The sequence below is a fragment of the Tigriopus californicus genome, chromosome 10 (genome assembly GCF_007210705.1).
Source record: "Tigriopus californicus strain San Diego chromosome 10, Tcal_SD_v2.1, whole genome shotgun sequence".
Taxonomy (NCBI): domain Eukaryota; kingdom Metazoa; phylum Arthropoda; class Copepoda; order Harpacticoida; family Harpacticidae; genus Tigriopus; species Tigriopus californicus.
Window position 1 is genome coordinate 14,880,112 of NC_081449.1, and position 27,220 is coordinate 14,907,331.

The 27,220-nt window shown below is 44.2% G+C and overlaps 3 protein-coding genes across 3 annotated transcripts in view; 1 reads left to right on the forward strand and 2 right to left on the reverse strand.

Moving 5' to 3' along the window:
* Positions 1 to 1,739: 1,739 nt before the first annotated feature.
* Positions 1,740 to 12,064, forward strand: LOC131887679 (protein crooked neck-like). The gene is made up of 5 exons (XM_059236326.1): positions 1,740 to 2,353; positions 3,133 to 3,323; positions 3,420 to 3,714; positions 4,313 to 4,913; positions 11,272 to 12,064. The coding sequence occupies exons 1-5, from the start codon at positions 1,883 to 1,885 to the stop codon at positions 12,042 to 12,044; spliced, it is 2,331 nt and encodes a 776-aa protein (XP_059092309.1). The 5' UTR covers positions 1,740 to 1,882; the 3' UTR covers positions 12,045 to 12,064.
* Positions 12,065 to 14,018: 1,954 nt separating this feature from the next.
* On the reverse strand, positions 14,019 to 23,414 carry LOC131888860 (uncharacterized; the record flags this gene model as incomplete). The annotated part of the gene is given in 11 exon segments (XM_059237804.1): positions 14,019 to 14,587; positions 14,673 to 14,973; positions 15,120 to 15,253; positions 15,333 to 15,589; positions 16,969 to 17,306; positions 18,517 to 18,599; positions 18,672 to 18,792; positions 18,868 to 18,993; positions 19,222 to 19,377; positions 20,554 to 20,718; positions 23,400 to 23,414. Coding segments are annotated over 11 exon segments (2,021 nt in total), but the record flags the coding sequence as incomplete, so codon positions are not given.
* Positions 23,415 to 23,481: 67 nt separating this feature from the next.
* LOC131888861 (membrane cofactor protein-like) overlaps positions 23,482 to 27,220 on the reverse strand; it is a 28,616-nt gene continuing 24,877 nt past the window's right edge. Inside the window, exons 2-4 of the mRNA XM_059237805.1 lie at positions 26,130 to 26,306; positions 25,667 to 25,888; positions 23,482 to 23,996 (exon numbers count right to left, since the gene is read on the reverse strand). Of these exons, the coding sequence (XP_059093788.1) occupies positions 23,773 to 23,996; positions 25,667 to 25,888; positions 26,130 to 26,306 (623 nt within the window). The 3' untranslated portion in view covers positions 23,482 to 23,772. The remainder of the gene's footprint in view (positions 23,997 to 25,666; positions 25,889 to 26,129; positions 26,307 to 27,220) is intronic.

The following is a 27,220-nucleotide window of genomic DNA, read 5'->3' on the forward strand; positions in this document are numbered from 1 at the left end:
GGTTAGAGGCGCAATTCAGATATCAGTGCCGCTTTTAGTGGCCACGATTTATAGATCATTTCCATCAAAAGAAGCCAGCTTAGAGGTAGAATCTGGATAAGGTTAACATGTTGTACAAATGTGTAGCCCAGCCTATACAACTCCGAAGACAGTAAAGACGTCAGATTTCCTGGGGAGTTTTAATGTGGAAAATTACTGGACACGTCAAACATTTCAACAATCATAATCCAACTGAAAAACATACCAAGGTTATGACGACAATCCAGATATAAGAACCTTTTTTTTGTGTTTTCTTTCTATCAAGCATAGTAATTAAGAGCTTCTAAAGGAGCTGGTGTAGCCGAGCGGTCTAAGAGGCAGCGCTAACAAGGCAAGAATCCTCTCCCTAGGTGTCGTGGGTCCAAACCCCGGCGCCGGAAGTAACCCTAAAGCCTCAGAAATAATGCGCTACACAACCAAAGCTGCTCCACCATCATGATAACATATTATCTGTTCCAACACTTCTAACACGCTTTTAGAAGCATGTTGCTCAAAAGTCAAATGGCAGGGCTGGGAAAAATAATACATAAGAAGAAACTCTTCATTGGTCACTTTTCCTATATATAATTCTAAAATTTCGAGAACACTTGATACTCAAATTATTCTTAATGTTTTTTTGTAGCATGTTTAAGTTTTAGCATTCGTAGAACGCTAAACTCAAGTCATGCACTCTAGAATAGTGTTGCTTTATTTAGTTTTATCATCTTTTTCCTTCCCCTCTAAACTTCACAAAATCCTCTCTTTTTTACCCCATAAGGGTTCGAAAAGTTTTTTTTTTTAAATTAGTAGATTATATATCTGAGCCCAACATATGACACTTGAAAACCTAGATTAATGTGTTGTTACGCGTGGTTATTCATTTTACGCTTAACTAGTGTGATCATTGGAGTTCAATACATCGTCATGATTAATATAAGTGAAGGTCCCAATCTGGGACTAATTCGGCTTTTTTGCTTTTAAGAATGATTTTGTGGCTTTCCAGATTTCACTACATGTTCTTTCCCAATTTTATGAGTTCCTCAAAGGTCCATGACGACAATGCGAAGGTGATCTTCAGCTCCATAGAACCCAACATGTGCACTCAACGGCTATAAGTTTCGAATTGGTTTCTGCTAGAGGGCTAGAAGCCCTCTAGTTTCTCCCGTGTATGAGTTTCGAGGAATCTCGTTCCAGTTCCAATTCACTCGTCACCCTGGGAATAAAAGAGCAACATTGCCCTGCCTTTTTTCAGCATAAGACAAATTGATAAGCAATGTGACGATGGTACACAAACATCAACTGATCTCTTGTCGATATGAAGGTAAAAATAGGAATAAGAAGAGAAGAAAATGAATCCTTCATCAAGTACTATCATACTCCTCTTTCAAACAGGTGGCTCTATAATTACCAATGAGAGCAAATCCAAAATGTAACAATTCAGTGGTAGAAACCTTACGTGCGTTTCTACCACCCTGTCATAAGACAAGTGACAGCCTTTGTATCTGGCCAAAATTAAAATCCAAGTATTGGATTGATTTGGTCCACCGTCATCAACTCGAATCTTTAAAATAACATAAAACAGCATTACTTACGCTCATAGCAAAGTTGCTGACTCCCGCTAAGCTTTGTAGTTTCGAATGTCTTTTTAGATATCTGGCTTTGAATTCCCAAATCAAGTATAACCCTGACAAGTCCAGATTCCAAACATCAACAAACATCAAAAAAACAACAACTGAGCAGAGTCGATCTCCCACATTACTGGCCGTGGCCGACAACCGAACCGTCCAACGTTCTCGCTCGTTCAAGTCAAACGGGTGGAAGACCTCCCTGGCTAGGCTCTTCGCCCTGTATCAAGTACAACGTCATGTCAGAAGGAGCGGTGGGTAAAGGGGGTGGGGCCCGCCCGCCCAAAGTGGCCCGGGTCAAGAACAAGGCTCCGGCCGAACTGCAGATCACGGCCGAGCAGTTGTTGCGCGAGGCCAAAGAGCGCCAATTGGAGATTGTGCCCGCCCCGCCCAAGCAGACCATCGCGGATGCGGCCGAATTGGCCGATTTCCAGATGCGCAAGCGCAAATCTTTCGAGGACGCCATCCGGAAGAGCGGCTCACAAGTGGGGCAATGGATGAAGTACGCCGGGTGGGAGGAGGCGCAGAAAGGGGCGGGGGCTAAAATGCGCAAAGGGGAAGGACCCGAGAACGGCGTGCACATCGGTGGCAGCGCGGCAGAGGCCTTGAGGCGCGCCCGATCCGTGTATGAACGGGCCTTGGATGCGGTGGGACCGCGGAATATTAGCCTCTGGATCAAGTATGCCGAGATGGAGATGCGCAATAAACAGGTATGTTATGCCCAATAGAGAACTGGGCAGAGGATGGATGGATAGCTATCTATCCGGATAGAGTAAGAACAGAGAGTGAGCGAGGTTTTGAAATACTCGGAGCGAAGGCTTAGGTGTTACCCCCCAATGAGCATCCGCTGACCACTTTGGCGAGCCTATTTTCTTACCGGTTAACGTCCAAGCCTCTAACTCTGAGGTACGAGCTTTAGAAAACAGGTCTCAGGTCAAGGACCAGGGTCAGTCTGATCAGATTGGGGTTTGAGCAGGAAGATGAGAAATGAGAAATGTGGCTATGGCAAGCTTCGGCGCCCAAATGAGTGATGGATAATGGTCGCATGCAGGGTTGAATAGAGAAGTAGAACACTAAGGCCGATTTTTTAAAATCTTTTCAAGATAAAGACGGAATCTTTATGAACGGGAAATTATTTTGGCTGACAATAATGTACCCAATATATGGGTTCATTTGTCGAGAGAGTACTCAAGCAAAGATGATATTATTTTAAAGCATCTAAATAGCAAAAGCGAGCGTCATTTCAATAGACGACTTCGTCAACGGCCTTAGCTTTTTGCCACCGAAGAACGGGGTATTTACTTCTGTGTGGGATCAACTGCAGTTTTTTTGCACCTATGTATTAGATATCTGCTGGGAATCCCACTCCCAGTAGCGGTAAGGAGGTCGGGAAATAATCAGTTTCTTGTTCATGGCATTAGCTCCTAGACTTCCCCCAAATCGCCAGAAATAGTTGAACAGCTTCTCTTGAATTCATTTCTTGTCTAAGGTAAACCATGCCCGAAATCTGTGGGATCGAGCCGTGACGATTCTGCCGCGCGCCAATCAACTTTGGTACAAGTACACTTACATGGAGGAGATGTTGGAGAACATTCCTGGATGTCGCGCCGTCTTTGAGCGATGGATGGAATGGGAGCCCGAGGAACAAGCGTGGCTAACCTACATCAAATTCGAACTCAGGTAATTAGAAAAATTATTAAAATAATATAATTGTATACCACTATTTGGGCGGAAGTAAACAAAAAATATATGTGTATGATGTGGATTTCCCTACAGATACCGAGAGATTGATCGGGCCCGAGCGATTTACGAACGGTTCGTGTACGTTCATCCCGAGGTCAAGAACTGGACGCGCTATGCCAAATTTGAAGAGGGTCACGGGTTCATCAAAAGTGCCCGTTCGATCTATGAGCGGGCTGTCGAGTTCTTTGGGGAGGAGTACATGGACGAGCGGCTTTTCATCGCCTTTTCCAAGTTCGAGGAAAACCAAAAGGAACACGATCGAGCCCGAGTGATCTATAAATATGCCCTGGACCTCATGCCCAAGGACAGTTGCGTCGAACTATACAAGGTGGGTACTCCACATCCGTTAAACCCCCGGGTTTTTTTTTTTTTGGCAACTTTATGTTGTTGTTTTTTTAAATTATATTTATTGCGACTCTTGGTCACGTCATAGGGTAAAAATATATCGAAGTTGGTTTAGATTCACCACACAAGTGTGGTGAAGTAAATCAAAAATGGATATGTGAAAATGGTAGGAACGATAAAATTTGAGCTTTCCATGGACATATTGTTTTTTGGCAAGTAATTTGAATGCGACCAAAGTGTATGCATGTGGCTTCATTATTTTTGATCACATTTTTATACTTTAGTTGTTAGGGTGTTTTATATTATGATTGGCAATGATGTTAATGTTATGCTACTGGGTTAAGCTTTTCTTCCCACGTTTTATGACAAATTACAGCATGTTTATAGACCGCAGACCAAAACCTCTCATCGGTGGAATTATTGGCGTTTTGTTTTTGTCTGACCTGTTTTGGCACACCCACGTGTTACATGTCAATATAAATGAAATAACCATTTAAAGTGACGATCTGTCACGAACGATGTTTTTTTTTATAGAAGTTACTTCTTTTTTGCTCCATGAATTTTGATGATCGTTGTTCCAGGCTTATACCGTGCATGAGAAGAAGTTTGGTGAGCGAGCCGGGATCGAGACCGTGATCCTCAAGAAGCGCAAACTCCAATACGAAGCGGAGATCGCGGAGAGTCCCATGAATTACGATGCCTGGTTTGACTTGATCCGCTTGACCATGAGCGAGGGTGACTCGGAACTTGTACGAGAAACGTTCGAAAGGGCCATTGCCAACATCCCTCCATCGAAGGAAAAACAGTTCTGGCGCCGATATATCTATCTGTGGATCAACTACGCCGTCTTCGAAGAGTTGGAGGCGGCCGATATGGATCGAGCTCGACAGGTTTACTTGACCTGCTTGGAGTACATCCCGCATAAGAAATTCACCTTTGCCAAGGTTTGGCTCTTGTACGCGCAATTCGAAATCCGGCAGAAGAACGTCAGAAAAGCCCGGCTGGCCATGGGCACGGCTTTAGGCAAGTGTCCCAAGGCCAAACTGTTCCGGGGTTATATTGATCTTGAAATTCAGTTGCGCGAGTTCGAACGGTGTCGTACGCTCTATGAGAAGTTCTTGCTCTTTGATCCCGAGAACTGTTCGGCCTGGATGAAATTCGCCGAGCTCGAGGCTCTTTTAGGTAAGCAATGGTCCATTTTTTAGACATAGCACTTGACACATCCGTTCAATATGATATTTGCGCTACATAAAAAATAAGGTTGCGGCTTGACAGAGTTAGGAGCTTGTTATCCAAGGAACGTGCTTTTTGTTGTATGGGACACCCCATATCAATATTTGTCAACATTCGAATCCTCGCTTTTATGGCGAGTTTCGTTCTCTCGGTTGACCGCAAGGTCGTCAAGAAAACCCAAAGAAGCGATGTTGGATTGTGGGTATGTAAACCCTCCTTTGATGGGGACCATGGGATTTTGTAGACCAACCTTTCCCCTTTTGGAAGCCATCTTAGAATTTCTCAACCCGAAATTCATATAAATGCTCAGGTTCAAGGTGGCAGGAATGAAAAAATCCGTAGTGCCCTTAGAGGCGCAACCATAAAAACTTGGCATCGAGATTAATAGATACCTTTCATTACGAAAGCCAATACTACCGGGTGCGTCATAATGAACTGGACTTTGGGACCAAAAGGTTTGAAATGGTCACATCTTTGCCAATAATGAACCGATTTAGTTGAAATTTCATTTGCGAACTCTTGTGACATTGGTCAACTTCAGATATAAATCAGCCCTGTTTATGACGGAACGCGGAGCAATTATTGAGGATGAATAGTGAGTTGAAGCCCCCATAGGTGTGGTTGAGTCTGACCATCAAGGCTATTTCGGGGCAGAATTCTGATTTGCAGGCTTTGGCTGTAATTCGTGTCCAAATTGCCTGCTATAACACTGCCAGATAAAGAGCAATGTGTGACTTTTGAAGCTTCATCAATAATGGGTTTGTTCACGGCCTCAGAATAGGCCTGTTTCTCGCTAGTTGTGTGAACCAGCCCCCCCCCCTCTCTTGTTTAAATTAACACACTCTGCTATGGCCCTCAGCCATACAAGTATCAATTCTACTTGTCATTGTATCCACGCATTTGTCCGCAGAGGGACGGAATTCTTTTTCATACCAAACAGGGTTGGACGACTCCTTCGCTGAGCCTAGGATACCAAATAAAGTCATTGAAGAAGGATATTTGGATGCAGTCACAAAGATATATTGACCCAGCTTTATTCCCGCTCTTTTCTGGGGCCCAAAAACGAATTTGCTTGAAATGTTGGGGTTCTAAATTGGTTGTGTAGACTTGATCAAAGGCAGTAAATATGATTTGGTCTCAATGAAAGGTGATTGTCCTTGCATCTAAGCCTTAGGGTAACCAATACAGATGTTACACATATGTTTATCAGGTAGAATGTTTCCCTCCTCCTAAAACTTTACCAGCTGACAAATTTGATGATTTGTTCAACAGAAAACTCAAGTATTCTTATCTAACCCGCCACCGCCCACATATTTAACTCTGGATATGTTTCGAGACGTTTTTCATTTCTCTTGAGAATCAAGGAGTGAGTCAGATGTAGGTACGTCGTTCAGAGGTGAGAAGCAACAGCTTCCTGACTTAGTATTTGCCGTGGTTAAAGTTGGGTTTTTTTGAAAATTTACTTTTTTATCAGTTACTTTCCCGCTAACCCATATCTGTCCTCTTTTTGTTCGTTTTGTCTCACTAACCTATTTATTTACGGATGTAGAACAAAAGAAGTTGGTAGTCCAGTTCTATATGACGCACCCGGTATGAATTATGTAAATGCCATTTCATAGTTCTGAGGTGAGTCCGGCAAAAGTCAGACTCGTACGGGACCCCTGAGTTCTCGAAGTCCTTTCTAACAAACTCGAGCCCTTATCTTGCCTGTCAACGACATCTATGAATCTCGGGGTTAAACTTTTGTTTCGGCTAAGAGATCGCACAGGAGGGAGTGGAGCCGCAGAGTCTTGCGGCCTAAAAGAGCACCCCGAGCGTCTTTGAACTCGGCCTCCAAACTAGGTCGAGCTCGATCACATTTGGCAAGGGAGGACAGCTAGTGGCCACTTTATGCTCAGGCACTAGAACTGCCCTACGTTTCCCTCTTTGTCAATCCAAATTTTTGTAACTTTATTTGTCAATAGATTTTTTGTGAATAATGGTGGCGCTCTCTGGAGGTGAACGAACGCATAAAAAACGAGTGAAGTTATTCCTCTTAGCCTGCGCGGGTTCCGAGCTCATTTAAGCGCGGTTACCCAACTGATTGAGAATATAAACCAGGCACTGAGGGACTAGAAGAAGAGACATTGACATTACTACTATTAAGCTTCTGAAGTGGGTTGGTTGATGTAGTCTATTTCGACTTTGACAAAGCTTTTGACAAGGTAGATCATGGCCTTTTAGTTAACAGACTCCTTGAGATTGGCACCCAAGGCAAAGTTTTCGATTGGTTAAGAAGTTTTATTTCTGACAGGAAGCAATTGGTTAATCTCGAGGGATTCCTTAGTGACATACATGATGTCAAGTCGGGTGTTCCTCAGGGCTCCATATCAGGTCCTTTCCTTTTTATCATCTTCATTTGCTCCACTTCGGAAGCTTAATAGTAGTAATGTCAATGTCTCTTCTTATGCTGGCGATACAAAATTAGTGTGTGGTAGAGGTCTTAGATCAAATCTACTCTTGTGTTATTGCGGGTAATAAGGCCTTGAGTGGAATGAAATTCCGTTCAATGACCTTTGGGTCGACGCCATTAGGCTCTCCACAAGTAGACAATGAAGGTACGAATCGGACGTTTAAGTCAAAAAGATGTGTTATCAGGAACATCGAAGGTGTGAGAGATCTCTTGAACTGTGAGAGACTAGAAATATTGGGACTGCACAGTATTCAAAGAAGGCACGAAAGGTATCTGAAACTGTACGTCTTCAAAAGCATCCATGAGCTTTGTCCCAACCCAGGATTTAGGGTCAATTCTAGTGACCGTAGAGGCTTAATGCGCGTTTTGGGAGCACCTTCAAGCCCTCGAGAATCCAGGCTAGTTCGAACAATGAAGTCCACTTCTCTTCTTTCTCGGGCTCCCTCATTGTTTGATTTGCTGCCTTCAAGTATTCGTAAGGAGTGTTTAGGTATTGATCCAGTAGCATGACTTAAGTCAGACTGGGACAAGTTTTTGACTAAAATTCCTGATCAACCCTACATTCAAGGGCTAGCCAGATCACTCTTTAATTCGCTGGTCGAGCAAATAGTACGGAAATGAAAATGAGTAAAAAGAGTAAGTTTTTTGTCTTGAATTGCTTGGAATGGAATTCCCAGTAGCGGTAAGGAAGTCCGCAGAAAAGATAAAACCCATCTTTTAATTGAATAATCAGTAGCTCCTCCAAGCAGGAATGTACCGGATAATGATACTGCATAAAGTTAGTGAAGAAATTTTAGATGTTAAACAAAAATGAGAAGAAAATTGCTTATTGCGTACAAAAGAACAAGCGAATGAACTAAGAGCCATGTTTTTCGGTATCGTATTGATAGAGTATCCGCTTTCCCATCTGGGAATTCTGGTTCAAACCCAGTCTGGCCGAGTCCATGCTTCTTCGAGATATTCTTCAGAAGACAACTGATATTGGCCAACTTGTTATCATTCCCGATTATTAGTCAATTGCTAATGTTGGCGGTGACGACGAAGTGGGAATAGCCCTTAATTGGAACACCCATCTTCAGATGGCAGGTCGAGTGAGAGAGCTGCCATCTGACTTTGTAACCTTCAAACAAACCAGTAGGTTTACCTCCATTTTTATTGATGAACAGCAAACCAGGTCCTTGAAATCCTTCCACTTTTTGTGGGAATACACTAGCCTATATCACACATTTCTAGACACTGGATGTCGGACGACCGACCGAACACTATGTTGGCTAAACAGTACAATAAACCGGTTGGCGATTAGTTCCCACGAGACCATCCATTGTAATATTTTATCAACCAAGTGGTCGGTCGTCCGACTTCTAGTGTCTTGAAATCTATGCCTACATGTGTACTGTACATTGCAGGAGCATTAGTTCAACATGCGCAAGGACTGTGTGTCTTTGGCTTGCTTGGCAACAAAAGTTCACCACTTTGGAAACTAATTAATGTATTTAAGTAAATGTTTTTCTCGAAATCTCAAATGAATTCCAGAGCAATTCCTCCTTTGAATCTTGATATTTAACTTGGACCTGTAATACCTCGTTTAACACTGCCTACCAAGTATTTGCTGTAGAGACGCTCGAGGAGCCCTCACTACTTCAGAAGAGACATTCAATGACACTGTTTTGAAATGATAGCCTTCAGCTATTATTACGTGCCTTGTCAATGTCATGGAATTCGTTTACTGGCATAAGTGGTAACTCATTTCATTGAACATCATCAATCTGTTATTAGTAACCATGTTTTAATCACGATCACGTGCAACAGCTTATTTTGCCGATTGACAACGTTCGTGTTTGTTTGATTGACAATCAGATCGCGAAGACCAAAATATCCATCGATCAACTTCACTCATAGTTACTTACGTCATAGTCACTCGCGAGTTACCGTTTTTATAATCTCCATCTGTCATTTTGTCGTTGGTTCCTCGAAGGGAACCTAACCAAGGATTTCCGAAGCGAAAGAATCTAAATCATGACACGGATGTTGACAAGAATTGGTTGTATTCGGCATAGATAATCAAACTTCATCGAGTTGAGGTTCAAATAACCACACGAGCCAGCGTTAAAACGATTTACTTAAGACGTTATCCTCGTCTTCCTCCGAGGATGAGCGTTCATCCTCGGAACCCGGTTTCGCCTTCAAAGTGAAACCCTCGTCCAAAGATTTGGTCTTCAACGCCAATTGATCTGTCGCATCTCCATCGTCGGGTTCTTCGAAAACTTGGGCCAAAGTATTTTCCACGTCCTCATCAGCCATTGGAGTCTTGGTTGCCATTAACAAAGGCATGGAAGAAGGTGGATAAGGAGCCGAAGAGGGTCCTGCTGCCAGTTGATCTTCCTTACTCGGAACGATGGCCCCTTCACAGGTTCTGGCTTTCTTCCGGGGCTGATCCTCGTCCTCATCAAAGTCAAGGGCCCATCTCAAGGAGAGACTCGAGTCCCACTTCATGGTTCGAGCACGGGTCACGTGGTTCTGGTAGGGCGAAAACGGAACTGTGGGTCGTCCATCCGTCGTTAGACGCGTGAAGGTCCGTCGCAAGGCCCAACCCCAAGGATAGATCCGATCCCCTTCGTCCAAGTAGAGGTTGACTTTTCTTACCACTGTTTTGGGCATTACTCGTGTTCGGAGACAGTTGATCTCGATCTCATAGCGATCCTTACTTACCGGGACCATGGCTTGTTGCAGGACATTGCTAAGATCGCTCATGGCGATAAAAGGCTTGCCCAAGGCCATGCGAAGAGGGGCATCACAGATCACGACGTCATTCTTGATCAACCGAGGTCGGCTTTTCAAGTAATGCAATACATAGGAGTAGACCATGAAGGGTCGGCAAACATAATTCACATTCAAACTCTCGTTCAGAGGATATGGCACTCGGTAAAAGGTCTCGCCAGCAGGGATGTTGTAATTGGGAAGGAACTCGAAATTCAGCCGGAGGTATTCATAGTCCTCTCCGTCGGATTTGATAAACACTGCGAATTCCCACCTGTCAATCTCCCACATGTCGTAGGCACTAAGGCCTGTCTTCTCGGACTTCATGTACAAATGGGACATGGCCATGTGAGGTTGAATATGGTAGAAGAAATGCTCCAATTGCACATGGCCTTCCACGGCCACAAAGCTCTCGATGGAGAACGTGAATCGACACACCCACCGTTTTGGCCCTAGTTTCATGGAAGTGGCTCGAATGTAGAGGCTCTCACTGCGGAGTTTACTTCCAATTGTGTATGGGACGGGTTGGTCCGTTTTTGGTGCGAAGGTCGACAGATCCACTGTTAATGAAGACATCTTTGGCCAGAAGTTGAAGGAGAATGTTGGGGAAACAACCGTCCCCGTTAAGAGTTCGAGTGCAACTGTTTAAAGGGGCTAACTGAATTTGCGTTGCTCCTCTGGATTTAAATCCTTTCCTTCCTCGTTATCTGCGTCTTCCTCTTCCCACAGTCTCTTCCTCTACCATTCTTCTCTCTTCTTCCACTTTCTTGACCGTTGCGTGGTTGCAATTGATTTTGTGTCGTTGAGCGCCGTCGGTGCCCAATTTGGCAACTGGCTGGTGGACAATTGAAACCATAATGACGTTGACACATTGTGCAATGTAGATCAAAGAGGGGCGCAAACAACCTTCTTCAATTTCGCGTAACGGTGTTAACTAATCTGTTTTGAATGATCAATGATCGTAAACAAAACATTTCCCCCAGAATGTCAATGAAAAGTGACGATTTTGTCCAAAACTTGGATTTGGATGCTCGTGGGTTATCGACTCAAAGTTCCCTAGTGCGGCAATGTTAACCCGCTCTCTTTCTCTCATTCCAGGTGATGTCGAAAGAGCTCGTGGAATCTATGAACTAGCCGTTAACCAACCCAGACTAGACATGCCTGAACTGTTATGGAAAGCCTACATAGATTTCGAAAATGACCAGGAGGAGTTCGACAAGGCGCGTCAATTGTACCGGGCTCTCCTCAATAGAACGCAGCATGTTAAGGTGTGGCTGTCCTTTGCTCAATTCGAATTAGGTCAACGGGAAGACGACGACAAGGCCACGGCCCGTGCTCGCCGCATTTACGAAGAGGCCAACAATTCTCTCCGAGAAGTCCAAACCGCCGAGAAAGAGCCACGGGTGATGCTTTTGGAGGCGTGGCGAGAATTCGAACGCGAGCACGGGGAAGACACGGATCTGAAACGTGTCATGGACCTGATGCCCAGACGCGTGAAGAAGCGGCGAAAGATTGAGACTGATAACGAGAGCGCGGGCTGGGAAGAGTACTTTGACTATATCTTCCCCGAGGACGAGAGCGCCAAACCCAATCTGAAACTCTTGGCTATGGCCAAGATGTGGAAGAAACAGAAGGAAATGGTTCCAAGCGACACCCCTGCTCCTCCTTTGACACAAACGCCGAAGACAACGAAGACAAGTGAGGAAAAGGGGCAGGAAGGAAAGGAAGGTGGGAAAAAAGAAGAGGAGGAACAGAGCCAAGAGACCACCAACGCCACCGCCAATCCCGACGCGGATGATGAAGATATGAAGAACGAATCGAGTTCTGACGAAGAAGACGAAGATGGTGATGAGAGCCAGACAGAGAAATAAACGCTACGTTTCTTGTGTAATGAGAATTGGTCTTTTTTGATGAGATCGTTTTGGTTCGCGTCTTCCTTTACCGTTGCCCCAACGAAAAATTTACCAAAGAAAAGCAATTCTATATGTGAGGTGCTTGACGAAGCAAAATGAATTCGCCTTTGATTATTGGTTTGATTTCTTATGTGGATGAAATGGAAATGAAAAACTTGTCATTTGGAGTAGCGTTGGCTAAATTTAACTTCTGCTATGCCTCTCCATGATTTTGCTATTTTCATTTTGTTTCAGCATTTTGACGCCAGACGTGCCCCACAATAGACTGATTTAGCATTCTAGGATGTTCAGCGCAAATAGCTTCTGGACCCCGCCAATGTTTAAAATGGCAAGAACTCGTTCCGAACGCTTTCGTTGTCCACGAGCTCTTTGATATCTCTGGGAGTTCTTCCCGGCCTTTGTATGATCCAAAACAAGTATCACTCTGTAATTGGCATGGGTTATATATCAACTAATTTTCCCAATGAGTAAAGACCGATTTTCAATATTTCAAAGGTAAAAGAAAATTTTTCCTTTTCTGGCACAATCTCAGTACAACTCAAAATGCTATATGATGTCATTAAAAACATACCGAAAGGGTAATTTTTGAAGTAAAAAAAATGTTTTACAATCGTCAACATGGTTACACGTTTACTTGAATTGTCAAGACAGTTCATACCACAGGCAATGTTTTGAATCTAGTCTTTTTTTGATTGGAAGGCTTCATTGATTTTTTCGAAATATTTCCCGATTGTTTGCCTGATTGTTAGTGAGGGGCAAATTGTGTAAAAAGAGTACTTATCACCAAAGCCCACTTTTTGCAATCTTTTGCATATTTGGCCCAAAAATTGTGTTTTGGTTGAAATTAGCGCTTTCTTGACGTTAGATCTTGTTTTAAGTTTTAAATCAAAGGCTGCCCAAGAAATAACCAGGAGAAAATGTTGGACAATTGACGTCACTTTATTCAATTATTTGATTACAATGGCCAAAACATAGATGTCTAAACACTGCATGCTGGACGACCGACCACTCGGCTGGTAAAACAGTCCAATGGAATCGTCCGACATTCAGTGTCTAGAAATCTATGGCCAAAAGTTGTTCACAACTTCACCCTATCGTTGTCATGTGCGTCACTGCATGATTACGAAACAAGTGAAATCAGCCAGTTAAAATGTGCCAGTTTCAAGTCCAAAGAGACAACCTAAGCAAGGGATTAAAATAGTTAAGGAGCCCCCAAAACGCAAAATAGTTGCTTTCCTTATTTCTTCCACACTAATAAGATTCTGTTTCTGAAAAAGAAAAGTTCAATTTCTTATTGCAATTGAGGGCAATAGTGCAGATCTATTGCTGGAAAAAGGAAAAGTAGACGAGGGGAACTACTCCCTGACCTCATTGAAAACAAATTTATACCAATTTTGTGCAAATTTGAGGTAAAACGTGACCTTTTAAAAAATTGACTTGCAAATTGATACTACAGGGTGGCCCAGGTCAAGTGTTATAGATATTTTTCAGCTCATGATGGCCAGGAATCAACTTAAAAACGTGATTTAATGGAGTAAATACCTGTGTTTAGGTCATCCTATGGAATCTTACACCCAGTATAGAAAATCTTTTTAGAGGTAAATCAATGTTAAGAACGAACATCTTTGAGGAAAGGTCTGCGCACTGGATTGAAAGAGCTCCTGTCAAAGAAATAATAATGTGCGAAAATGGAATGTTATTGTATGGTTCTTGATATAATTAGCATGAAACGCGTTTTAAAAAGTACGTAGTATTACTCATAGTAAAATATGATAATTTGATTTTGCAACTCGACACAATGTAATACATTCAATTTGTGACAAAAGCCTCAGTTTGCTTTGTTCATCATTTCGGAAATCACTCTAAATTCAAATCTGTGTTCTAGAATTATTTAGATAAACATAACATGGATGATCAGGGTTTTAGGCAGAGTCGCTGTTTTAAAAGATGTATTGACGCGAGAATAAGATTATCAACATAAAAATGTGTGACGTAACGATTGGATTGGATTCACCAGACTAGATTTGAAACAAGATGGAGCAAATTGACTAAGGGTCCGTCCATTCGGTTTGTCTTCCTTCAAGTAGGCCTCAGAACAAGAAAATGGCACAAAGAGGGCGAACAGGCTGTTATGATATGCGATATCACAAGATAAGTGCGTTTTAGCTATTGCCCTTCAAACATTGGCGGCATGGTGGAAGGCGGTCAGACGGCGATTCTTGTTGCCAATCGTTGCGTACATGGGCTCAGTGGGCGTGGCCGAGGAAGAGGGCGTGGTAGACAAACTGGAAGATGACGTCGAATGGGTCGGGTTGGACTGGACATGCGTCACTTTCCGATGGGCGGTGAGTCGCCCGGGTGACGCCCCCTCCAGCCGCTCGTGGGTGCCCAAGGTATTGAACTTTTGAATTAAGCTCTTGGTAGGACTCATCTCTACCTGACTCTGGGCGTGACCAGGCAATGTTGAGCTCCTATCATGAGGTGAACACGGTGTGGTATCGCTGCAAAGAACATGAACGATCTGATCCTCTCCCATTTATGGGTACATAATAGTACATATTCTAAATAAACCAGCAATGTTTGTACCTGCTGGAAGCGCTATCCCGATTTTTCTTCTTCTTAGAACGATCGACTTTGGCGTAGAGCGCCGAAATATCACAATTTTCCGGAGGTGGCGGTAATTCGGGGGGCGAGGGTTGAGGATCCGGTACCGGGTGGGAGAATCGCAGCGCCAAATTGGAGCGAATGCCTTTGATTGATTTGGAGCCGGGTACAGCCGTCACCGAATGACTGGACCCTGACGAGGAGCATCCGGTGCTCAATACCGATTGCGTCATGATGTCTTCATGTCGTCTCAACGTTTCATACACCTTTTCGCGTACTTCAGCTAGAAAATATTGTAGAAAACGTTAAAGAGCTTGGTTCTTTTAGAGGACATTATATATTGCTTTGAGTACTACGGTGTTTCATGGTGAAGGAAAGGTTGAGTGATTTCATTTATGATAGATACGACCAAATCTGTGCACGTCTTACTTGATTCAATGCCCATAATATTCATAGGTGGGTGCTGGATGTTGCCAGCCTTTAAGGCCTCTTGGTGTTGGTGGAGTGATTCATAGCCTGCATCATCGCTGCTCTGGGCGGACCCTAAATACCCGCCATCCACCCTGAAGACATCAAATCAACATTTTACCACTGGCAATTGTTATCAGTGCTTGTAATTATACAAGCAAATTCAAAACTAACCCCAAGGGCGAGTAGGCAGGGTCGTCAGCTCGACCATCAGGCTGCCGAATAAGGGAGTAATGCGATTCCTCTTCCTCCTCGGTCTCAATCTCGTTTCTGGCTTTGAGCGTGGCGTAGGGAGCTTCGGATTCCATGTCAATTTCGGAGCCGCCGTCCCCGGATGATCGATGACTGCCCAGATCTACCCCTGAGGAAGTTCTATGGTGGTGAGCGTGTCCCGGTTGCGAGGCCGGTATTTGGAGGAGCAAGGGAGAGCACTAGAAAATCATGAAACAAGGACGTGTCAAGTTGAGCCGGACCTCAATTAGAGACGAGGATTGCTTTCTTTTAGCGTACTCTCAACTTAATCTGGTGTTGAGTGGATAGAGTGGGTATACGTATATAGATCACGTTTCACGTTTCCACTTTCTTCCTCTTTCGATCCCACTTTCTCAGCGTGAAAATTGAATTTCCATGAAAAAAGGAGCCCCACAAAGGAACATTTTCAACGCCTATCATCGCCTCTTCAAACGAGATCTTAACTCCCGTTCCGTTCTGTTCCTGCGACAGCCCTTCTCAAGAAAAAGTGGCAGCATTTAAGATGCTCATAAAGTGCGCTATTATAAATTCAGCCTGACTGAACCATCTTTTCCGAGTTTCCAATTATTGATCTATTGTGCTTGCACGTGAGCGTACTCAAGACTCCAACTCAAGTCAGGGCCATTTTCGTCCGTTCCTAAGCCTTTTCAAGCTGCACACGCATACACCGTCTGTTCAACCTTGGACCTTGGAAGTGATCTGTGTGGCGCTTCCAGTCACTCACTCAGAGTTTCCATTCCCTTACCAGATCTTAGATTTGATCTCCTCCAATATGATGGGATAAATATATGCAGCCACTCGACTCTCGCGTGCTGATACTCTACTACTTATGCGTTGTACATGGTGGGACCACTGAAATAAGCTTTTAGAAAAATAGGTGAGCAGCGTCCGCCACAAAGGACCCAAAACCAAGACAGGGTGACCTTTTGGGTTTGTCTTTTGTGCTGCTCACTTTGGTCTTAAATCTAGATGCTGTCGAGTACTTTGAAAGCCAAGACCGTCGTGCGCGCAGGTATGGAGGGGTTCCATTTTGTTATGGCACACTGACGAAATGGGGATCATATTTCCTGAGTTCTGGGATCATTGGATCAGGTTCACTTCATCTCAGAGCCGAGAGACTAGAAGTAGTAGTAAGTGGAATACGGAATACACTCCAAATCCCAAGGTGGGATCGCTTTCCATCAAAACGATGTTCAAGGTTGAGCACTAGCTCTTCTCCCGTATCACCTGTCATCCCAAGGATCTGTGGATTCAACCGCCGCGTTCTATACTTTAGTACATAGAGAGGCCAAAATTCAGATCCCAAGGTGAGTGATTCCTTTTCATTCGCTCTTTTCCCTTATCGTGGTGAGTGAGTTGAGTGTTTGTGGGTCTCTGTCAAAGAGTTCCTCCGTTTTCGTTCTTTTCAGATCGAGAGTATTGGTTATTTTGGCCAATTGGAAACGGCGTATGAACTATGAAGAGCCAAGGGAAGTGGCGAGCCCCAGAGGAACGATGGCTCGCAACTTGAAGGCAGGCAAGAGAGTAGGAGAAGTAGGGACCCATTGATGACCTTTACCTGAGGCGGCTTGAAAGTAGATAACTGTTGTTGCAATTGATGAACAGAGGCCACGACACTCCTCCCCAATGAGGTCTCGGCCTCATTTGAGCCCAAAGTGGACGAGTCTCCCAAGTCCGTGTTGTTAGTGTTGTTGGTCATGGTGGTAGTGGTGGTGATGGTGAGGGCTGAATGCTGATGATGCTGGTGATGCCTCGGGAACGTATCGAATTGGCTCTTGAGCTTGGCGGCATGTGCCTGATGCTCTCGACGTTGCGAGGCCGCCGAAGGTCGGGTGTCAATGGTATTGTACATCATCCCACTCTCCTTCTCGCGGTAAAGGTGATGGTCCTCAAGAGCTGAAGGAAGGAAAAGGACACAAGATCATACCCAAAGTCAGATGAAGGTTTGTTCGGTTCTATTCCACGTCGACTGGAAAATGTCACCATACAGTATGTATCGGGTTTTTAAATCAAGGGCTCACTTCGGTCGCTCATTGTGTATGGGAGGGGGCTTGTTGGAACAAAAGGGTGCAAAATTTGTGTTGAAGAGTACCCCTAAACGTAGTTTTATTTTTCTTAACCATGTAACGCAATGTTTTATTAATGTGCTGAGTTCAGTCTTTTCTCATTCTTCTTATTCTTGTTCAATTTTTAAATGCTGTTTTAAAATAACCAAGATTTTCATCATTTACCTCTACCCATCTGTTTATGTACTATCTGCAATTCCCCTCTTCACTTTTTTTCATGTGCACTGAACCAATTCCAGTCATATTCTCTGTGATTTCTAGTCAACTATTTTATCAGTCTCAACCACTTCCATTCTTTCATTCTTGAATCAATTTTTGTACATGAAATTTACTCATGCAGTTTCACATATTTTAAAATCTGACATGACTAAGAGTCGCAATAAAAAATTAAAAAAAGAAACCAATGTTTGATAAAGAATTCGGAAATTTCTTTGGCTGGAAAGGTATCAAAATGAAGTCTTTTGGGTAATAAAGCACAAAAGAAAAACTTTTTTTTACTTTTTTCAGGCCAAAAGTACAGGGGGGGGGGCGAAATATGTTTGTCTTGAAATTCAAAATTCCTTTCTCTAGCTCCCCTTCAGACCAAAGATTATATTACCGGTATGAAATATTCAAATGTGACATTGTACGAAGTAAATTGATATATAGTTTATACTATTAGAAAGAAAGTTGGTAAACGTAGTGCCCCCATACCATCATTTTCAATTGATGAAAAGTATTCAAGGAAACGCCATGCTTCGAAATCCAGCAGCCAGCTCTGGTCATACGTAAGGATGAACTCTCGTGCCTCGTTTTCGTGGGAATGAAAAGAGTGACTAGCTAGCATCCTTGAGAGAGAGAGAGCAACCGCTTTAACTTGTGTGAGTGTGTCTCCTTCTCCTTCTCGTCTTCCAATAGGTACGTAATTGGAACGTGGAATCGGTTTTCGAAAGGGCAATATTTTTTCTCCTCTCTACCCGGCAAACATCTCACTTAGACTCAAAACACGAGAGCGACGAATTTGGTTCCAAGTCTCGCGAACACCTTTCATGACAACCTACCTCCATTGGGACCTTTTCCATTCTCATGCATCAATTGGGCCGTGGAAGACTGGGAGGTTTTGCGGCTTCCATCTTTGGCGATCCTAAAAAGCACGCAAAAAAACACCACCATAATAACCAACTCATTTGGACAGGAACTCAACCTTGAGACGAACCTTTTGTGAGTGAAGAAGATGTCCACAATGATTAAAGATAAGATAATCAACGTGGCCAGCACGGCAATCGTCACCATCACACTCGCATTCATCGTGGCGTCCCCGTTCAACGTTTTCCAACCTGCGGGAAATTGCATCCAATTGATACCCAAGGAAAAGAACTCCCAAGGGCCAAATAATGGCCCTCCCCATTCACCTTCCAAAAGGCTGCCTTCCTCCAGACTGATGGCCAAAGGATCGAAGATACATGAGAACTGCACCGTTTCCCAAATCCCACTCTCCGTGCACATCGAATGCACTTGCGTCTGATTAATGGAACCACCTGAAACGGAATTCGCCACATCGTCATCGGCATCTGCGTCCATAAGGAGCACCCTTATCTAGAACTTTGTTTGCAAATTTGGACACATGGAACGACATCTAAGTGTACTGTACATATTAGGGCTTGTGACTCGTGTGGGTGGGCTGATTAAGTTACTTAGCGAGGCGAAGGTCGTTCATTCTCATCTGAATACTCGGCGAAATGTACTGATTCAGTCGGAGTGCTTACCTTGGATGATGTGGTTGAACTGCATCCTAAATCCGGGCTTACATTCGTAGGAAGCGAAGCTTTGCCAAAGTGTGGAACCGTTAATTAAGCTGGATCGCGCGTTGCTCACTTCCGGAGGTTGGCCACAAGTAATTGGTTTGCATTGTGGTGTCATACCTGAATTATGCGGAACCCATGGGGTTGATATATAGGTACACATGTATGTAGTTCATAAATGGAGAAATGAGATATACATGGACTTGTTATGTTTCCGTAACGCGTATAAACCGTTTGCTTTCTTAAAAGAGCGGGTACCAAAACGAAAGAGGTCGGTCGTTGATAGTGGTAATGCTGGTGGTGGTGGTGGTGGTGCCAAGTTCATGAATGAGCAAATAAGGCTCCTCGGGTACACAAGTCAAACGAAACAAAGTTTGTACCTGACTAGAATGCGGGCAAAATGTGATCACTTTGAACACCAATTGCTGACCTCGTAGGCGAATAAGAGCGAATAAGAGAAGATATAAAAAAAAGAATAAATAAACTGAAATCAGGGGCAACGGCAACGTGTAACAATGAATCTTAATGATGAAAACTTCAAGGTCAAAAAGCAGCTCAAAATTTCAAATTGAGAACTGCTGTACGGCCAAGGCGCTCAAAATTTCAAATTGAGAAAATGACTTTTATTTGACTTACATTTATCGAGATTTCTATACTCAAAATTATAGTCATTTTGGCGATTCAAAGTTTTATTGAAGTTAAAGAAAGTGAACAAAGAATTGCCCCTTTCGCAACCTAAACACCCATCTTGTCTGTTTGTCAGTACATTCCTTCTTGTGCAGATTGTTGCCTGTCCGTGTCGATTATAAGTACATCAAACATAACTTGTAACATTTATTTTCATTTTTATTCTTTTTGGTTGATAATATTTCAAAAACGACAAAACTATGTCCATTTTAGTTTGAAAATCGACCTATTTGCCAAGGTGAGTCCGATCATATGAAATGTGTAGGTCACCGCAGTAACATTTGAAAATGATATGTTTTACCTTTACTCTATCTAAAGCTCATCAATGTTATTGGGATCGGCTCGCCAAATATAGAAGAAGTTAGCCGGACCTTTCCTGCTAATGTGTTTTGGTATTTATTGTGTAAGCTAATCAGCTTCTCCCAAGCATCTTCAATTGCTAAAAACTCGCATTACCTTTTATCAAAACTTCTGACCCTATCAAATTGGCCCCACTATAATATAAAATGTTCTAAAAGGAGAGCCTTGCCACGGAGTGGATGCTCAATGGCAAAGGGTTTCTCCGCTCGATCCTTCGTTATCGCCGAATTTCGAGACAGTCGATCTTACCTGACCAGGTCCCTTCGTGCCCACAAAGTCTTGAGGCATTTCCCCATAAAATGTAGCCGGGATTACAATGGTACGTGGCCAGAGAGCCGAAGACATACTTTCCGCGAAAGTTGGACACCTCGATGAAACCATCTTTCACGGATTTAGGGTGATCACATTGCACCTCTGTAAAAGGGAAAGAGAAAGAGAGAGAGATGAAAAATTGAGCATACTCATTATTGGAGCAGGTCCAACTTTGAGCACACTGACGTGGTGTTCCAGCCGGTGCGTTTCTTCCAAAGCTAAAAGGAACCTACCAATAATTGTAGCATAGCTCATTGATCTTGAGAGGCCTTGTTGTCGTCGTTGTTGGTAAAGGCCACAAACTTTCCTGACTTGTTTCAAACTTGTCAAACTTGTGGAACTTTCAATATTCACATTTTCCAACTTGTCCGCCAACAAGAAGGTTAACTCGATACCAAAGTGAATTTGAACCATGTATCGGGAACGAAAGCCAGCATGTTTTCCCCCAGAGGTGTTGCAGGGTGAAAACAGTGGAAGACTCCCAACGACCAAATATGCTTCCCATCAACCATCAAGGATCGAAAAATGATCAATTGGCCGGATGTGAGAAGAATGTAATGGGGATCGAAAATTTGGGCAAATATCCCTAGATCCGCTCATGACAGACAACCCTTAAGAATCATCCCGCCCACAATGGCCTTTGTGGGCTTTTCAGATTCCTCAAATACCAAGTAAGCTGGAACCATCGCCCCCGTTCTCCTACTCTCAATTCTTACCAAATCCCTGAGCTAGTACCAAGTTGTACGTAGTTTCTCCCCCACCATCTATGTAATGAGCGGTTCTTCTGTACTATGTATTACACATTATCGTGATGGTATTAACCGAGCTAATGCGTTTGGCCCCCGTGCTCAAGAGGTCTTGATTGAAATGGCAACATCCATTCATTCCCAGCTCGACAAGCCACTCCACTGCGGACTATAGCACTAAAATGAGAGAGGGGTGGCTTTCAATGTCAAGGGAGGCGATCTCGTGTCTGATCAAGATTAATTCTCAACGAAAGTCTTGGGCAAATTGCTCTCTCTACGAGAACTTTTCCCTCCCTCTCCTGGCTCGTTCCACATATGATCCCTCATGGATTGGACCCACCTCCAAAGCAGTATGGAAGGAATCATCCAGGGAATCGGGAAAGTCAGAGTCAGCTCGACGAAAACGAAACTCCAAGGCCAAGTTCAATTATCAATCACACCCATGCAATAACTAGATGGCTCCGGATCAAAATCCCACTAAGGAGGAAGGCGAATCTGGCCTTTCTGGCCTGTCGCTTTTGAAAAGCTCTATCCTCGCGGATGAGAATTAAGTTCCGATATTTGTATTGCCATCTCAAGCGATGAAACTTTCGAGGCCAGGACAAAGTTCCTGACCGTGTTTGAGTGATTGTGACTAGGGTCGAGACGTCGAAATGGAGCTTGACGCTTTAACTTGGTATTGCCATTATTATGGATCAATGCTTGGAACACTTTTATTTCGTTCGAGTGGGCCAAATTCACCCGCTCGTCTAGGTATTCAGCAACTTGTCATGAATACCAAACACGTCCCTTCTCGTTGCTTTTATTCGAGACTCTTTTATTTTCCCCCTTTAATACCGAGCCCTCTCTCTCTCTCTGTCTACAGAATGTCCGTATGTAGACTTGGCTTGACGGAGCAAGTCTACCAAGAACGAGCCGAAGGTTTTGAAACTCCCCCATTTTATGCACTGTCGTATATCTCCAGTCCAACTTGATCAAGTTCACGGCTTGGAAGTACACGTTCCTGTTTTTCCCCCTCGTTCCATGGCCCTGTTCCCTGTTCCCTCTTGGAGTGAGCGAAGAAGGCAGTCGAGCCACCCCCAAAGAGATATAAAAAAAAATACCCCCAATTCCTTGACTCTGCTCTTCTCACGTTCAAATGCCGTAGTAGTCATTCGGTGTGTAGTGGGTTGGTACATGAGGATGCATGAATTGAAGTGAGATGGCGTGGGTTTTGGTAGCCATTCACCGGGAATGAGTGTCCATTCCCCAAGATATGTGATAGGAAAACACCACCTTGATTAAGGCAAAGACGGACAGGGAGAGAATGGAAGAAAGAAAGAAAGAAAGATAGGAGGGAAACGAGAGGGAGGGGGACGAATCCTTTCTTGAGACAGACCATCTTCAAAGAAGTTCTTTTCGAATGTAAATACAAACCCTCTGCTCCACTTTACAACCGAAGAGAGTTAGTTTCTCTTGCTTGTTTTCCAAATCCGGAAAGAGATCCAAGTGGATGGAAGGGAAGTAGATCTCGAAAGCGCCTGATAATGGCCTCAAACTGACCCTGCCTAGAAACTTGAGATAGTGCTTCACGAGCCCGAAGATCTTAAGGTTCATTGCTTTTAATTCTTCCCCTACTTTTTCCTCTGAGGGCGAGGAGCAATAATTTAATTTCCCAACCCACCACCCTCCTTGCTCACGATCTCTCTGGCAAGAAGTATGTACTACATGGATGGCTCCACACTCCGGTCCAAGTAAGTCTCACCCTTTTATGATTTCCCTCAAGATGAGCCACTCCCAAGAGCAGACAGACGGCAAGGAACCATTACGGGACCAAGAAGAGGGAACAGAAAGACCCATAAAGACACAGAGGTACTCCTCGATCAAGATTCATCTACCGTGAGCTTCCAAGCATTGTCACACCCAAGACGAACGTTTAGTTTTTCATATCAGACGAGGTTGACTTGAAAAATGAGTCCTCCCGTCACCCTTGAACTAAAAGGCTAGAAACTTTTCGGGTGCCGTCCTTTAGTTCAAAAGAAGTTTTTTAATACGTACCAATACATCGGGGAGCTAGACCACGCCAGTTAATTTATGGGCACTCTGGGAGCCAGGTGGGTGGGTGGGTGGTTTTGTAGTTCGTACCAGTTGGTACCGTGGGTTCGGTTTTTTTCCCTCTTCTTCTTGTTGTGCTCGTTCTCTGCAATGAACTTGTGTTCAAAAGATAGGCTTGAGAAATTGACTTCTCTTTTTTGATGGCGAACCCGATGAGTTGAACGGTCATGGCACGAACGACTGACAAAAAAGAGCCTTCGCCGGAGGGTTTGGGAATAAGATTTAGTTCCAAGCCTTGAAATGGGCCTTAGGAGTTATAAAGGTCATATGGCCAGGATGAATGAAAAACAACTTTCGTTCCCGCACAAGCTCACCATCAGTGAGTGAGTGGACTTCCCTCAGAGTACTTACTTTTGTATTCAAAGACTTCGACTTCGCAGAGGCCAAAATATTCTTGTTCTTCTCTGTCATCCCTGATGTAGACAAATTGACCAGGGTGACCATCGCCATCATTGCACAAGAACACGGCCTTCTTGTTCTCGAACTTGCCCTCGAACTTTGAGCACGGCTTGTACATGGCCTTATTGCCTTCCAACAGCTCTGAAAATGGAAACAAATGGAATCGTATTAGGACCTATTTTCCGGGCTCTGTCACGTACACAATCAGAAGTATGGCTGGGTATACCAGTAGAGAAAAAAGGCTTGTTCAGATTGGTTGACTGACCTGAAATCCCTTCCCTCACTGTCCTGAAGGCATTTGTAGGGCGCAGATTGGAATGCCATCCAAATCTGATAGGCTGGTATAATTGATTGCTCGCTCACTGTATAGAACAGGCCACAAAATGATGGACCGATTAGTGAAAAACAAGACCCGGAAATCAGGGCATAGAGGGGTGAATTGAATGGTTGGATGGATGAAGAAGGAGAGGGAGGTAAGTACGTAAGGCTTGGACCGCTCTGTATTGGTTTCCGTGGCATTCACTGTCCCACTTTTTTGGCACGTCAATGCGTATTAAGGGAGCCAGGATTTATTGGAGCCGTTGAGCCATGCAAAGTGAAGAGGTGTGTGTGTGTGTAGGTAGCCGTGGGCTTCGTTGGAAGAGGGGCATGAGGAAAAGGAGGAACAGCAATGGAAGAGAGTGCGGAAATAGGGACCCAGGAAGGATTTAGCCCTTTGGATCCTGTTTTTGTTCGCCGGAACCACAATAGAACAATGCGGTGGGTACGCGGCTTTAACCATCGTGGTGAGTGAGTCGATTGATTACCAGCCCAAAGAGGTGGGAGCTGAGGGAATTGACAAATTGCTGTCGGGAGTACTCTTGGAACGAGAAAACAAGGCCATGGAACAAACAAAATAGCCACAAGAGGGTTCTGTTCGACATATGCATGTGGATATCCTTGGGTACATTAATTGACGATGTGAACAAGCTCCCCCCAGATATGAAAGGGGGCCCTTGCCAAGCTTGTAACCCTGAGACAAGAATAACAATGAGACCCTGTGGCTCAGGGGGTCCTCCAAAAACTAGTTCAAGTACGTTACGTGTGGAACAACCAGAGCAACAGCAACGGCAACAACGGCAGTTGAGTGTAATGCACACCTGATAATTATTATGCTTAACCATGCTCGAGTGAAAGTGGTGCACTGAAAGTTCATCCAAGCGTTGTTGCCCAGGGACTTTCGACGATTAAATCCCCGGCTTTCCCCTTTCAAGCTTGATGAAAATTTCAAACAAATTGCCTCATTAATGTACTACAAAGCCATGTTTTGTCTCTGCCATGGCTCCCTAATGAAAATGAAGTGAAAGCTGCTCAAAGTCGTCGGTTTTTAAGCCGAACACAACGAGAAGCAAGCTCCTGTGCCCAATCACTAACCTACGCACACTCGTAGCTCTACTTGAGGATCCACCCGACCTCTTTGTTTTGTTGTTGTTCCAAGCGAACTTTTCTGCTTGCTCGCTGCTTCATGGAAATCGAGATTCCAACAAGAATGGTGTCGGTTCTCCAATAGTGATGGATGGATGAGCTCTACACAGTACATACAGAGCACGTCTTTACTTAGGCTAGGTATGGGTGAGAAGTGAAAAATTACCTTGAGAAATGCCTGACCAAAGTTCTCACCAGTAATTTCTTTCCTCAAATGATTCACCCAGAGGTTTCATTGCTGCGTTTCTATTGAGCCCGAGAAGGCCTCTCCTCCTCGAGCTTAGCCTTAAAGGTCACAAGGGAGGATGGGGGCTCAATCGGCCAAACCAACCAGAGTCTCGACTTACCTATGACGAAGATGGTGAATTGTTGATACGCCCCTGGGGAGATGGTCACAGCCACTGCTTGAATGGTGACAGCATCGCCCAAATGGACTTGCCACCATCGTTGCTCAGAGGATCTCGGGGTGAAACTGCAAGAATCTGGATCACCATCCACGGCCAAACCCGGATCGTAGCTCCACAACGTGGAGGATTGCAATGAGGATTTGCCCAGTGCTAAATTCAATTCTGAAACAAGAGCAAAAAAGGCCGTCCAGTATAATGTATGTTAGTACGGCTAGTGCTAGTTGGGAGTGCGTGTGGGTGGGTGGGTGAGTGTACGCAAGTACCACCCAGGACGTAATCCAATTTAGAGGGCAAAGGAACGCTCCTCTTCTCTTTTGGGTTAGTGTCATCTCGTGAGACATGTGTGCGAGGAGGGACAAAAGTCATGAGATTAAAACGGTATAGCATCACTGGATGGACTCACTGCATTCCGGAAGAGACCCGATCCACGATCCATTCGTCCCACAAGCGCGTTTTTCCTCACCAAAGAGGACAAATCCCTCATCGCAGTAATACGTGACCTCTTCGCCTTCCAAAAAGAGAAGCGATGACCCGTGGATGGACCCGTTAAGTGGCACACCGGGGAAACCACACTCCGAGCCTGCAAGAAAATGAGGACAAGACGGGATAAGGGTTTAGTTCGAAACTAGTTGTCTTTCATTCAATTACACGCAAAGATGCCACTGGACTTCCAAAGCGGCCCATGGCCTATTTTCCGAATGGGGAATCACTTAAAGTACCAACTATGGCGATCAGTTCTCAAGGCTCAAATAGGCCTCTTTCTCTTTTTCTCTATTGGGTTCAGCGAAAGGAGTTGATCTGAGAAGTTCTTGATGAGAACGGCAGGAAGTGCATAGTTGCTGTCAAAACAAATTCGACCTTCCTCCTGTTTGTGACTTTCCCATTCAAATTTCAAGGTTCTCCCCCGTTTCAAGACCAGCGCAAGGCTGCCCTTCCACAACCGGACACGACCAAGAAGTTCAAGCGAGTCGAAGGGTTTTGTTGCACGAACGGTTTGGCAAATGCCTCCAAGGAAACGTATTGGTGGGTCTGTTGTAGCTTTATCCTCCGAAATACTGATGGAATGATGAAAACTCATCGGAGACACTCTTGGGGGACAACATCTGGACAAGCACCTCATTAGTCACAAAGTCATCAACAGGCCTTGCTCATAGAATCGGTTGCCCCAAAGCTGACTGGGTCCGTTCCAAATTTCATATTCAATGTCAGGAAGGGGCCTTTTCTCGAACTTGAATATTTTGGCCCGGAGTGTCAGCGAGTACGTATGTATACATGTGTGTGCCACTTTAGGGCCTAGCTCGTTTAATGGAAATGGAACACACACACTGGGATCACAGTGGATTACATTTCCGGGGTCTCTGTAAATGCAAGGCGACATATACTATACAATGACTATGGAATAATAAAAGTACACCGTCCACTGACATCATTTGAAATGACAAAGGTGACCTTGAGTGGGAAACCAGGACATAGAGAACACTTTGCCCCCCCCCA

Coding starts and splice junctions, on each gene's coding strand:
- LOC131887679 (XM_059236326.1), top strand. CDS start 1,883: ATGTCAGAAGGAGCGGTGGGTAAAGGGGGTGGGGCCCGCCCGCCCAAA. Junction 3,324..3,419: donor TACATCAAATTCGAACTCAG/GTAATTAGAAAA, acceptor ATTTCCCTACAG/ATACCGAGAGATTGATCGGG. Junction 4,914..11,271: donor CGAGCTCGAGGCTCTTTTAG/GTAAGCAATGGT, acceptor CTCTCATTCCAG/GTGATGTCGAAAGAGCTCGT.